This window comes from Aspergillus tubingensis, assembly GCF_013340325.1.
Source record: "Aspergillus tubingensis WU-2223L DNA, scaffold_7, whole genome shotgun sequence".
Lineage (NCBI taxonomy): Eukaryota > Fungi > Ascomycota > Eurotiomycetes > Eurotiales > Aspergillaceae > Aspergillus > Aspergillus tubingensis.
In genome coordinates, this window is record NW_023336281.1 from 2,408,561 (window position 1) to 2,422,011 (window position 13,451).

General features: G+C 52.3%; 7 protein-coding genes across 7 annotated transcripts; 5 read left to right on the forward strand and 2 right to left on the reverse strand.

The window, feature by feature from the left end:
• Positions 1–227: 227 nt before the first annotated feature.
• AtWU_05771 (mRNA splicing protein PRP18) lies at positions 228–1,371 on the forward strand (the record flags this gene model as incomplete). Its single annotated transcript, XM_035500881.1, has 2 exons — positions 228–1,126; positions 1,179–1,371. 2 exons carry the CDS (start codon positions 228–230, stop codon positions 1,369–1,371), a joined length of 1,092 nt encoding a protein of 363 aa, XP_035356774.1.
• An 858-nt stretch (positions 1,372–2,229) lies between these two features.
• AtWU_05772 (kinase-like protein) lies at positions 2,230–2,776 on the forward strand (the record flags this gene model as incomplete). Its single annotated transcript, XM_035500882.1, has 4 exons — positions 2,230–2,257; positions 2,310–2,539; positions 2,610–2,683; positions 2,755–2,776. 4 exons carry the CDS (start codon positions 2,230–2,232, stop codon positions 2,774–2,776), a joined length of 354 nt encoding a protein of 117 aa, XP_035356775.1.
• Positions 2,777–3,355: 579 nt separating this feature from the next.
• AtWU_05773 (uncharacterized protein) lies at positions 3,356–5,067 on the reverse strand (the record flags this gene model as incomplete). The annotated part of the gene is made up of 2 exons (XM_035500883.1): positions 3,356–4,914; positions 5,007–5,067. 2 exons carry the CDS (start codon positions 5,065–5,067, stop codon positions 3,356–3,358), a joined length of 1,620 nt encoding a protein of 539 aa, XP_035356776.1.
• A 911-nt stretch (positions 5,068–5,978) lies between these two features.
• On the forward strand, positions 5,979–6,781 carry AtWU_05774 (ADP-ribosylation factor family protein; the record flags this gene model as incomplete). Its single annotated transcript, XM_035500884.1, has 2 exons — positions 5,979–6,027; positions 6,084–6,781. The coding sequence occupies 2 exons, from the start codon at positions 5,979–5,981 to the stop codon at positions 6,779–6,781; spliced, it is 747 nt and encodes a 248-aa protein (XP_035356777.1).
• A 718-nt stretch (positions 6,782–7,499) lies between these two features.
• Positions 7,500–8,173, forward strand: AtWU_05775 (uncharacterized protein; the record flags this gene model as incomplete). The annotated part of the gene is made up of 2 exons (XM_035500885.1): positions 7,500–7,595; positions 7,652–8,173. The coding sequence occupies 2 exons, from the start codon at positions 7,500–7,502 to the stop codon at positions 8,171–8,173; spliced, it is 618 nt and encodes a 205-aa protein (XP_035356778.1).
• A 214-nt stretch (positions 8,174–8,387) lies between these two features.
• On the reverse strand, positions 8,388–10,046 carry AtWU_05776 (phosphatidylinositol N-acetylglucosaminyltransferase subunit A/GPI3; the record flags this gene model as incomplete). Its single annotated transcript, XM_035500886.1, has 5 exons — positions 8,388–9,354; positions 9,405–9,793; positions 9,844–9,878; positions 9,935–9,966; positions 10,030–10,046. 5 exons carry the CDS (start codon positions 10,044–10,046, stop codon positions 8,388–8,390), a joined length of 1,440 nt encoding a protein of 479 aa, XP_035356779.1.
• A 340-nt stretch (positions 10,047–10,386) lies between these two features.
• AtWU_05777 (putative ATP-dependent RNA helicase DBP6) lies at positions 10,387–12,975 on the forward strand (the record flags this gene model as incomplete). Its single annotated transcript, XM_035500887.1, has 1 exon — positions 10,387–12,975. One exon carries the CDS (start codon positions 10,387–10,389, stop codon positions 12,973–12,975), a length of 2,589 nt encoding a protein of 862 aa, XP_035356780.1.
• Positions 12,976–13,451: the final 476 nt, after the last annotated feature.

The following is a 13,451-nucleotide window of genomic DNA, read 5'->3' on the forward strand; positions in this document are numbered from 1 at the left end:
TGGTGGTTATTGCATTGAAAGAGAGAATGAACGAAGGTGGAGGATGAAGCTTGCAGCAAACAAGCTATCCAGGCGCGGGTGTTTCTGCTGGATCTGGACGGCGGAAGTTCCGCCGCGGCAAGTTTGCCGAACACGGGTGTCTCTTTACCTCCGATTCACCCAACTCTATCTATCTAATCGCCACAACCAGCACTACATCTTCACTGGCCTCACACTACAACGCCAACATGGACTTCGCATCGTTAATGTCCAAAGAAATCTCCAAAGCAAAACCCAAAGCAGACTCATCAGACACCTCCAAACCCAAATACACCCGGCGCGGCGACCTCGAAGCCGCCCGCATCGCCGCCTACAATGAAGAACAAGAACGCCTCGCCCGCGAACGCGAAGAGCGCAATGCCCTGAAACGCAAGCTCGAAGACGAAGAAGCCGAGCGTCGTCGCGAACGGGAAGAGAAGAAACGCAAACTGGCCGAGGAGTCGCGCAAGAAGCGCGAAGAGGAAGAAGCTGCTCGGGAACGAGAGCGCAGGAAGAGACTCGGCTTGCCGGAGCTGCCGCCTACGGAGTCTGGAGATGATAAAGAGGGTGAGGGCAAGGAAGGTGGCGAGGAGGATATACCGGAGGAGGAGCTGTTGAACAAGTTGCGGGAGATGGAAGAGCCGGCGATATTGTTTGGGGAGACGCACAAGGGCCGCCTGAGACGGTATAGGAGGCTGTTGCAGCGGTCGTTGACGCCGCAGCCGCAGCTGTCAGATGGGCCGATTCCGACGACGTTGGAGCTGGTGCCGGAGGTGGATATGAAGATTCCGGAGACGGCGCCGAAGGATCTGGAGGGGAAGAAGTTCCTGTTTCGTCAGCTGGCGTCATACTTTAATATGGTGCTGCGGGAGTGGGAGTTGGCGTTGGCGAAGCGAGATGCGTCGGTCAAGTTGAGCTTGCAGGGAAAGCAGGCGTACAATGCTATGGTGCAGTCGCGGGAGAATATGAAGCCGTTGTTTCGCAAGTTTGAGAAGGTGGATATTGATGATGGAGTGCTTGAGCATGTGGTCGAGATTGTGTCCAAGGCACAGCAGCGGCGATATGTCGATGCTAATGATGCTTATCTGCGGTTGAGTATTGGAAAAGCGTACGTATCTCCTTTCTGTTTCCACGTTTCGTTCCTGGCTAATCTTTTGCAGTGCTTGGCCTATTGGTGTTACCATGGTTGGTATTCACGAGCGATCCGCACGAGAGAAGCTGCATCAGAGCGATCAGCAGGCGCATATTTTGAGTGATGAGATTACGCGCAAGTACTTGCAGAGCATCAAGCGATGCCTCAGCTTTGCGCAGACGCGGTGGCCTCCGGATGATCAGTTGCAGATCATGGGCTAGCCTGATGTTGATATGTATCTATACCCATAAGACGTGTGTGCTTTTCAACACTTATCTCTACATAATCAGTAAAGACTAGCGAAGCTCTCGAGCAAAAACAATCAATCCATACACTTTACTCATGTATATCACATTTAGCCAGCGCTTAACCTGCATCATTCGGCTGATCTACATCCACCAAGAGCCTTAAGGTATGTCTAATCTGCCAAGGGCGATCCCAGCTGACTCAGGAGCCGCCGAGATGCAGCAGACAACAGCCCAGATAGCACTACATTGTAAACAAAGACAACCCTGTAAACACTAGCAAGATGCGATGTAAAACCCCCATTCACTCCTATCTCCTACCAAACCTGCCATTCTCCCGTACCCGTAAACCATGCCCCCAACAACACCTCGTCCTGTTCAACAGGAAATGCATATCCACCCTCACCAAATCCCGTCAAACACCACTCCCACCCGGCACAACCATAACATGCGACTCCAACCAGACCTACCGAATCGAAGAACTACTCACTCACGGCGGTAAATCCGGATTACACGTCTACCGAGCGAGGTACATACACCCCTCTCATACCATACCACTAACCCTAGACCAACCCACTTACCCAACCACAGCACCACCACCAACAACAAGCAATATATCATAAAAAACAACATCCCAGGCGACTTCCAACACCAGCTCAACATCCAGAACCAACTATCATCCTGTCCGAAAATCCGGACATTCGTTAATTCTGTCCGCGACACAGAGGTATTCATCTACCCCTTTCTAAGCGGGGATTTGCTGCACGTTAGAAGAAATTATCCCACGAAACGAGGAAGAGGATTCTCCGCGATGCATTAAGTGGATTAGCTGAGATGCATGAGAGGAACATGGTGCATAATGGTAGATCTAATCGGTTAATGTTGACTGATACGTTATACTAACAACCCAGAAGACATAAAACCAAACAACATCCTCATCGACTACACAGACCCCTCCACAGCCGATAATAACAAACAGCCATCAATAAAGTCAGTCCAGATCTCCGATTTGGAAAACACAGTCATCGTCCCACCAAGGAAACTGCGCGGACCCCTCTGCGGCAACGTCATCTGGCGCAGCGCAGAGAGCTGGGCGCGATCTCGTCAGAATCAAGCGTCTGATGTGTTTTCTTTTGCCCTTGTGGTATGCTCGGCTCATCTCGTCTCTATCCATTGATTGTGAGCGGGCTCCCATTTGCTAACATCTTGCTCAGGTGGTTTATGTGATGGCAAATGAAATGGTCCTTCGTGTTCCTGATGAGCAGTTGAATGCTGCTGACGCATGGAGGTATATTCTTCGTCTTCATCTATCGTACTTTGCCGACTTGGATGGCATGGAGCGCTTTCTTGAGCATATAGGGAAGCCAAATCCATTCTTTGATCGCAATTTGGAGCTAATCAATACGTTCGGACCGGAGAATCCGAGACAGCCGGTTGAGTGTTGGGGGTTTCTGGAGCCGGAGTTGAGGGATTTGGTGGCTAGGATGACTTATCTTGATCCGAGGGGGAGGGTTACGGCGAGGGAGGCGCTGGAGCATTCTTGGTTAGGTGATTTTGAGGGAAGGGTTGGGGATGTCGGGAGGTGGAGTGGATGTTATGGTTGCTCTGGGAGGGTTGGTAAATGGGTTAGGTGCAGTAGTATATAGTTCTCGGTTGGTACTAGAGTTCTGTCGCGGAAGTTTGTTAAAATAGTGCCTGTCTATCGGCTTACATATATGTGGGATTGAGTATGAGTTGAGGTGGTGGCCAGGGTTGTACAATCGTGGGTGTACTCATCTAAAAGACTTCTTTTATTGCAAGTAATGACAAGCCCTCTCCAGTCAGAATATATGCAGATCACTAGAACAGTTCAGCAGCTATACATGAGTAACAATATATCCTCCCTTTATAAACAAAGCCAATGGCACGCTATGTACAATCATTCATCACATCTATCGTCTATCATGCATCATCATCATTCCTACCTCACGTCAAACCATCTCCAAAGCCATCTCCACAACCCATTTGGCATAACCCTCTGCGGCCAAGTCGACGCCATGCGGTCGTTATCCACAGCACGAAACTCGCTAGGCGGTGAGATGTCGTGTCCATCTATGCCACGCATGACGCCCAATGATGACTGGGGCCGAGAGGTATTGTTCGATCCACTGCGGACTCGCTCTTTGCCCGTACGTGCGTCAACCAACTTCCCAGCGGCTTGGACGCAGCTGCCGTACGCAAACCGGATGAGAGAATCGCCTGTGAGGCTGCCGATGATGAAAACGTCTGGCGCAATCTCAATATCGTCATACACTTTGCTGCGCAAGGACCGGGCGGAGATGACGGGGCTCGTTTCTGTGGTCGCATCATGGTCGAGTACTTCATCGAGAAGCGGACTGTCGAGGTAATCGAGGGTGCCACGTCGGCCAGTAGCGTAGACCATCCCGCGGACGGCGCGGGTGACGGTGCTCCCGTCAGGCTGGCGGAATGTGACGAGGGCTTGATCCTCTTGCATCTCGACGTCCACAACTTCCGAGTTAGGCAATCCTTCGTATATATCTTCCCATGAGCGAGTTTCCAAGAAAGGGATCGAGGTGGTGCGCCGCGGCTTCACTCGTTTCTTCGTGGGGTCTGCTGCAACCGCAGCTCGTTTCATCAGTCGATAGACTCCGGCGTATTCAGGATATGCTTGGTGGTGGCAGCCACGCAGCGGTGATGACCGCCCTTCCGGATCCCACTTGAACACATGGATGATCTTCTGATCCGCCGGCGCAGAGATGATGATATCCGCGGCAGAGAATCCAGAGCCGATCACAAGTAGCGGAGTCTGCGGAGTGGGCTGGAGCGAGGTCAAAGGCTGCAGCATTGGGCTGGGCTGCAGCACTTGGGTGAATATACCACTAGCCAGGACCAAGTGCTTGCAGTGGATGTTGTGAGAGCGAATGTAAAACCCATCATCTGTTCGTGATATGCCGGAGATGGTCTCATTGAACCGGAACACATCATCGATCTGAACCGCCTCGGGGTACGTGCGGAAGTAGCTTGCTGTTTCTTCCCGACTGGGTCGGGTATATGCCGGAAGCTCCTTGCCCGTGATCTTCCGGTGGTGCTCAGCGAACGAATAGCCCGGGAGAGACAGCATTGACGCATAGCTGAGGGTCTGGATGTCCCAGCTGGCAGGCACGGGATTATCAGTCCACTGACCCCCTGCATGCTGAGCATTCCCGAATACCAAATGAGGAACGGCCTTTTCGGGCACGAACCGCCATTCGACATTCGTAATGGCCTCAAGCTCTTCTACATCCACGCTGGGACGCACCAGCGTGTCCAGGAGCACGTTCACAGGGAGAGCCTGCGTGGAGTACGACAGTCTCGAGGCGGCGAAATGATCCGTCAAAGCGTGCACATCCACATGGAGCAATTCCGGGGAATCCTGGAGCTTCGCATGCAGAAGCGGGTCAGGATGAGGAGGATTGGAGAAATAAAATGGAAGATGGCCATGAAGAATATACGACAGAATCATGGCCGACGGCCCGTTCCCTGTGGGGGATCACATCAGCACGATAACACGGACCAGGGGGAGAAATCAAATAAAATCCCAGCATCTCCGTTGGCACGAAATGGCGACATACCGACGATAATGGTATCAGTCTCCAATGAAGGCATCTCTTGCGCCTTCGCCCGCCCAACCATCGTGGGGCATGCTGTTTGCGACATGCGATAGCAGGGTTCCTCTGATAAGTCCCAACCACACAGAGTATCAAATATCTACAGTAGAGCCACTACCTCCAGCTTAAGGGAGAGAACCGGAGGGCCATCGAGTGGCCGTTACATTGACAAGAAGGAGGAAAAGATTAAGCTTGTAGGGAAACCATAGGCAGAGGAAGGGGGAGAGGGGATGCCGATTCCGCGAGCGGACAAGGCAGGCCTGGGGAACGCTGACAAACTGACAAATGCAAGACCCTCAACTCGACTATGTAATCCTTACTTATTCCAGTAGGAATGGATCCAGCCAAGGGACGTGGGGGGGCGATTGCTTGCCAGCCTCCAATGATGACCGTTGCTCCGTGCCACCGGCGCATCCGGGGTCGAGAAGGTGAGAAGTTTGGCTGCCACGATTGACCCGGCAGGCCGTGGTGAATGGACCCCGTCAATCTGGGTTCCGAGACACTTTCATTGAAAGGAAGAGCAACATTCCGGAGCGATAACGGCATTCCCGGATAATGAATAATATTCCCAATAAATCAAGAGATCGACAATGCATGACTTTGACGTTGCGGGGTCTTCCTATTCCGGAAGGTAGGGCTCGGGGTCTGCATCGTATCTACCCTATACCCTACCTTCCTGTTCGAGACACGGCTGACGCGTGGAACCCCCAGGCAATCAATCTATCGCCATCGGCGCTGGCCCAGCGTCCTCCGTATGTATCGAAGCGCAAGAGACAAATCAAGCAGCAGGTGGAATATTACAAGAATCCAGCCTTCTGCTGCTGCCATGATTCTGTTACCTGAGCTGTCGTCCCGCCGGTTCTAATTGGAATTCCGAGGCTGCCTCCGCCGGAGGTTATCTGGTCTAGTCTCCGCAGACCGTCCCTCTCCGCAATCATGTATCATCTGGCCAAGTCCCTGTATATGTACGCTACTAGCAAGGAGGGTGAGTCGATGTCTTTGTCATAATCCCATCCTCGCGCGCTAATATCACGGTAATAGAATACTCCGTACTCCTCCTTGGCCTCGATAACGCCGGAAAAACTACCCTCCTGTCGCAAATCAAAGCCCTCTATCAACCCCGACCAGATGGCGCCCCCGCCCCTAACCCCGGCAAAACCGTGCCCACCGTCGGCCAAAACGTCGCGACCATCTCCTTACCGGACATGTATCTGAAGATCTGGGATGTGGGGGGACAAATATCCATGCGGAACCTCTGGCAAAGCTACTACACCAGCTGCCATGCCATTATCTTCGTCGTCGACAGTGCCGACGTCGGTCAAGACCCAGACATCACCCGGCTTCCGAGTCGACGACCTAGCTCTGCGTCCGGTCCGTCAGGAGGCCACTCAGGCGCATTTACGGAGGAAATGGTCGGGATCAATGCGCCCGGGAGCGATTTCGGTCGGCTCGACGAGTGCCGGCAAGTACTGGAATCGGTTCTACAGCATGCGGATGTGGCGGGTGTACCGATTCTCGTTCTCGCCAACAAGCAAGATCGGGAGGACTCGGTGGAGGTTGTTCGTATCAAGGAGGGGTTTGTGCGCAAGGTCTTTGAGGGAGAGTCTGGGGCCGGGGTGAGGGATAGTCGTGTGTTACCGGTCAGCGCGTTGATGGGGTCAGGCGTGCAAGAAGCGGTGGAATGGGTGCAGACGCGAGTCAAGTGGAATAAAGAGGGACGTCCACCGTTAATGAAGTGATAGACTTGGGGATGGGATGGTCTGTTGCGAAGAATTCCGATTCTTTTCTTGTTCTTATATCGTGTTATTCGGGCTTGAGTTTGGCGTTAAGAGGTTATGTGATCGGGAAGATACCTTAATTGCATTTGTTTTTCATCAACTTGGTTCTTGTTCAATTGGCTTTCGCTGTAACTGTCATACCTAGCGCATGTTGTACCTCAACCATGTAGACAGCCATATCTACATCCAGCAATGACCACAGCACAATACACCACAAAACACTGTAAACACCTACTACATCATAATTATCATCTTCATGGCCTAGATCAAAACAAATTGCCAATTCCATGCATCGGCATCTGACGGAGACATCCCTAATCATCCCGTACCAGATACTGCAGAGTTACACCACATCCATGGAAGCACGCGACCGAAAACCGGACTGATTGGACGCACTGAACATTCTCGATGCCAGTGCATGACGTTTATCCCAGTCAAAGCAGTGGTTCGATGAAAGTGAAGTGATGGAAAAGCATGCAAGCCATGAAGTCAACGCCGGTCACCTTGACGTCATTCCCGTGAAGCCCTAAACTACCATCCCAGACGGTTCAGCTTGTATATATAGCTGTTCGGTTACTGTCTGCTTCATTTTCTGTTCAGCATCAATTGTAAGAGTGTTTACTTGACAATATTATCCTGATTTTCACCAAACAATAATTTCCGCACACATCCTTCCATCATGAGCCACTTCAACAACCCCGACTCCGTCGCTACGAACAAGCAGGGTGAATTTCACCCTTCGGTGAAACCTACGGGTCCTCTTGAGCATGGCGGTGTATGTATTTCATTTGAATGGTGTCCGATGACGCAAGTTGTATTGACAAATAACAGCACCAAGTAGGAAGAAAGGTCGCTCCTAGCGACTTCGTCCCCGAATTTCGCGCTGAGAGCCATCCCCCCGGTACCGCGCCCGCCAGCAGCTCCTACCAGCCTAATCCCATCGGCGAGGTTGGTGGCCAGGCACTCAACCCTAATGTCGAGCGCAGCCATGGCAAGGAATCTGTCAAGACCAACGCTAGCGATACCTTGATGGGCGCTACATCGCAGGACGTGCACCGGGGTATGGGCCAGCCTATTTCGGGACAGACCAGCAACGAGCTTCGTCATGATGGACAGCATGGACGCAAGGGCCAGAGTGCGGGCTTGGAACAAGTTGGAGCTAGTCGGGGAATTACCTTTGAGAGAGAGATGCCGAGCCAGCGTGGACTGGAGCGCGATGAGGCGCGCCCTGGTCAGCGCGGTGATAAGGGTGCATTGGCTGCAGAGGATCGCGTGCCGGAGTCGGCAGAGACGGCGGCCGCTGAGTGGAGGTATGAGCCTTCGACTAAGAGGGACAACCCGCATAAGCATTGAGCGTCACCACAGGCTGGACCTTAAATGGATTTGAAGTGAACATGCTTAGAAAGGAAGTATTTTAACGGCAATGTATTAATGAACAAAATATTCCTGCGTCTATCGGTATGGGTATCTTGCTGTGTCTGTATCATAAGCGAATCAAAATTGCAAGTCGAGAAGAGCTTGGCCTGATCATGGTGTTGAAGAAATTGTAGGTGCAGTCGGGATCATGTTATGATGCAGGCCCCAGACGGTCGCCTTTATACGTAGACCCTGGCCGTTTGTTCTCTTTTTGGTTTATCTTCTTAGGCCAGCTGCGCGCAATGTCAATGTTTGCACGGGGAAACCACATCTCCAAGAAAACATAGAGTAAGAAGTCGATCACCACGCAAAGACAGAACAGCTTGCCTGCCCACACTCCGCATCCGTAGTACCGTTTCAAACGGTCAATAAGGGCAAAGCTTCGCACCCGGTCCCGACCGGCCTCCCATCCCTGTCCGGGATAGTAGCCGTAGAATTCCTCGGGGCTAATGTCCCCGGAGATGCCTTTGTAGACACGTTCCGTACGTTCGGCTACGTCCGTCCAAGAATACATCATCTTGACCTGGTCGTGGAATCGATCCGTGCGGACTTTGTTCGAACGCAATGCGGCGATGGCTTTTCCAGTGGCAAGCACGATATCATCCTCCTCCGGTTTCGCAAAAGTTGTCATGTGTTGGGGGAGCACCTCGGGAATGCCACCAACGCGTGTGCACACCACGTATAGACCACAGCTTGCAGCTTCCACAAGGACAGTACCGAACGCTTCAGTCAAACTCGGATGTAGATAGATGTGTCCCCGGATCATCACGTCACGAACCTCTTCGTGTCGCACCGAGCCAAGCATTTCAACCTTGTCCTGGAGAACATTCCTTTCTAGCATCTGTTCGAGATCGATCGCCTTGGGCCCTGATCCGGCAATGATGAATCGTACATTCGGATGGGACGCAAGTATCCGGGGAATGGCGGCAATAAGGAGATCGGTTCCTTTATTGTAGAAAAGACGGGATATGACAACAATCGTGATAATATCGTTGGGCTCCATGGGTCGCGCTATTGGCCGTGGCTCTGGGGGTCGGAAGTTCTCTGCAACCACCGCATTGGGAATGACAGACACCATCAACGGGTCTAGCGAGGCTCGAAGGACCGTGTTCTCCTTGCTATCCCCTAAAGTTAATATAAGTTGAGCATAATCATGCGATTGACGTACCATGTATGACTGACACAAATAACATGGTCTACGTCACTCAAGATGAACTTGAGCAGCTTGTTGGTGAGAATTGACGCCGCATCTGCAAACCCAAACAGCGAATGGTCGGTAAAAACTGTCCGGAGGCCCATTGTCCGTGCATGAAGAATAGCTTCGTGACAGAAGCTGCTCAAGCTTGCATGGCCATGTACAATCTGAATCTGCTCACGAATCACAATATTTCGGAAGATAGGGAAGAACGAGAAGACCGTCGGCATGGTCGACTCCCGATAGATCACGAAGAAGGGGACATGGTATACTTTGAGCCCATTGGTGAGGTAGCGAACGCCGGTTCGTCCCTTGTAGGCATGGGTTATGATGATGACTTTATGGCCGCGATCGATAAGCTTCTATAGAGCGATAAGCGTTGGCTGGAGCGAACGAGGTCTGGTAATCTTACGGTCGATAGCTGATAAATGTGACTTTCAATTCCGCCTGGGCTCATCAGTAGCTGATCGTCAGAGGAACAACAGAATGAGAGACCAACTGACCTGGCTGGGGGAAGAAAAAGTCACTGACCATACTGTGGACCGGTGATTAGTAGGCCAACCTTGATAGATCGCTCGAAACGCAAGTAGACACTCACGCAATGTTGTATGTCATAATGGCAGTCGGTAGCCTCTGAGCTACCCAAATGACACTTTCAAAAATGGCCTTGAGAGGGCCGTTTCCAGCATATCCATGTTAGGACCAGACCAGCGTCAGGGGATGAGCAGATGGCCGTCGATCGAAGCTGCGGCGATGGAGAGACGCGATGAAGCCCGGATTGGTCCAGACCCGGGCGGCGGTGGGGGCGGTGGGGAGGTTCTGCCGGGAAACGATTCCCCGCTGGAAAAGAAATATTGATGTTTAATCTTCGGAGCTGCTCTGGCAACACCGACCCAGTGCTACATTCCCCTTTCCCTTGTCAACCTCGCGCTGACCCTGCGCTACCGCCGCGATCATGGCCGGTGATCGCTCCGCATCTCACGATCCTGCCCGCATAAGCTCAGGAACTCCGTCGAGCGCCAAGAAGTCTCACAAGAGAAAGAGAGATCTCGATGGCTCCGCCACCGCTATATCCACTCCCACCCCGACGAAGAAATCCAAGAAGAGTCAGGGTTCTCCATCCAACGATACCCCAGTCAAGGAAAGCCGGAAGAAGAAAAAGCATTCAGAAGCTGCAAGCCGAAGTGCTGTTCAAGAGACATCGCCCCAGAAAGAGAGTGCTGTCTCGCCGGTCGGCGGCCAAACGACTACTTCAAACCAAGACGACAGCCTCACTAAGAAAAAGAAGAAGAAGTCGAAGGATGGAAAACGGAAAAGCGGAACAATTAGCGATACAGCTGAGGAAGATGTCAATATGAAGGATGCGGACGACATTGAAGAGGCCAAAGAGGAAGAAGCTAAAGGGACGAAGAAAAGCCGAAAGACTTCTGACCCTGCAACGACAGAGGGTGACGACGACAAACCTACGAAGAACAAATTCGCCGGCATCTTGTCCAAGTTTGAGAGGTCGAAGAAAGCGCGGGAGCTGGAAAAGACAAAAGAAAGCATGAAGGATGAAGATTCCACTGAGCTAACGACAGCAGAGCCGGTCGTAGCACAAGGTCTGGAGCCGTTACCACAACCAGAAGCAGCGCCTGAGCAGGATGAAATGCCAACCTACTCTTCGTTGCCGCCATGGCTGGCCAATCCCTTCCGTGCATCCGCTCAGGAACGACGCAAATTCGCCGATTTGGGAATCGACTCTAGCCTTCTCCGAGTTCTGGAAGACAATGGCTACCATGAAGCATTTGCCGTGCAGTCAACCGTCATGCCTCTCCTGCTGCAAGGACCAACGAACCATCCGGGAGACCTTTGCATCTCCGCCGCCACTGGTTCAGGAAAAACTTTGTCCTACGTCCTACCATTGGTCACAGCGTTGAAGCCGCTTCCTGCGCCTAGGTTACGAGGACTCATCGTGGTGCCTACTCGGGAGCTGGTGAAGCAGGCCAGAGAAGCCTGTGAGCTCTGTGCCGCTGGATCCGGCCTCCGCGTCGCGTCTGCAGTTGGAAACGTTGCGATCAAAGACGAGCAGCGGTCGTTGATGCGCGTCGATCAGGTCTATGGCCCTGCGACATTCAAGCTTCGTCAAAACGTGCAACTGACAGGCGATGACTGGACGAACTTCAATTTGCAGGACTACATCTCAGAAGCCGGTGATCTAAGTGAGTCTCTGCCAGGCTACGTTCACCGGCCAGAACCTAATGTCGACATCTTGATCTGTACTCCCGGTCGTCTGGTCGACCATCTTCGTTATACCAAGGGGTTCACCTTGAAGAATCTCGAATGGCTCGTCATTGATGAGGCAGATCGACTACTGAATGAAAGTTTCCAGGAATGGGTGGACGTCGTGATGACCTCCCTGGACGCCAGGAAAGCCCCTGGTGCATTCGGTTTTAGCGGGAACTTTCTGTCCGGGCTTGGCTTGCCGATCCAGAGCAAGGAGCCACGGAAAATCGTTTTGAGTGCCACCATGACTAGAGATGTGACGAAGCTTAACTCTCTACGTCTTGCCAACCCCAAGTTAGTTGTCATCGGCGCGGATGCCGCCGCAACGGATGATGAGAGCGGTGGCATTGCACCTTCAGACGAACAGTTTACGCTCCCGCCTACCCTGAAGGAGCATACCGTATCGGTTGGAGATGGGTCGCAGAAGCCGCTGTATCTCCTGCGCCTCCTGCTGTCCCACATCAAGATTGAGACTAAGAGTGTCAAGCCTTCTGTGCACGACACTTCTGACTCTGATGATTCGGATTCCGACGAGTCAAGCTCTGGATCAGATTCCGATGACGCGTCGGACGTGTCTAGCTCTGATGATTCAGATTCCGACTCAGACTCGGACTCGGACTCTGATACCAGTTCTGAATCGTCTTCAGACTCCGAGGATACCTCGGAGGACGAGTCGAGCGACGAGTCAGAGTCATCCGACAGCGACTCTGAATCAGAAGACGAGAAGCCGGACCGACAAAGGCCATCGCAGACCACAGTTTTGGTCTTCACTAAATCGTCTGAATCCGCATCACGACTGGCTCGACTGTTGGCACTCCTCGAACCCTCCCTCTCCGACCGCATTGGCACGATTATTAAATCGAACAAGTCGTCTGCTTCACGCAAGACTCTCACAGCTTACCGCCGGGGCAAGATATCTGTGATTATTGCAACGGATCGGGCCTCGCGTGGTCTGGACCTACGGTCACTGACACATGTTGTCAACTACGATGTGCCAGCTAGCATCACTACCTACGTGCACCGGGTCGGTCGTACAGCTCGTGCTGGCCAGGAAGGATCGGCGTGGACGCTTGTGGCACACCGAGAGGGCAAGTGGTTCGCAAGCCAGATCGCCAAGGGGTCGGATGGGAAGATCACTCGATCGACCAAGGTAGGAAAGGTGCAATTCAAATTGGACATTATGAAGGAGGTCAAGGCACGCTATGCATCTGCCTTGGACTTGCTCGAGAAGGAAGTGAAAACGGGTGGGACCAAAGCCTCCAAGCCTAGTGCACAATGACATTGATGTTAGGTAGTCTCGGACAAGTGTATATAGTTAGGCCGAATACATGCAGACCAGTCTGGTGACCCTTCTTTCTGTTTCGAAAGAGTGGCCCGGGCTGAATACATAACTATCAAAGCCCCCCCGCAGATCACGCTCAACAGCTATTCCCAACAGTTTTGTGCTGTATCAGATTATCAGTAACCATATCACTGTTCGTGTTGAGGTGCCGGGCTCAGCCGAGCGTGTCAGGTGCAGTCAATCTCATTATTGGACTCGCCGTTCTTCCTTCCTCCTTTCTCAGTTCCTCGTTCCTATCGTGGCCAAGTACTACCAACCAGTTGCCGTTGACTTGTCTTTGCTTTGTTGTATGTCAAGAGGTATGCTGGTACAATATATATAACTACTCGGGCGGTGCTCTTGAATACTAAGTCATATATTTATGGCATGAGCTGATCCTTCTACTACATTTACTAGGCAGCAGAACATCCTAC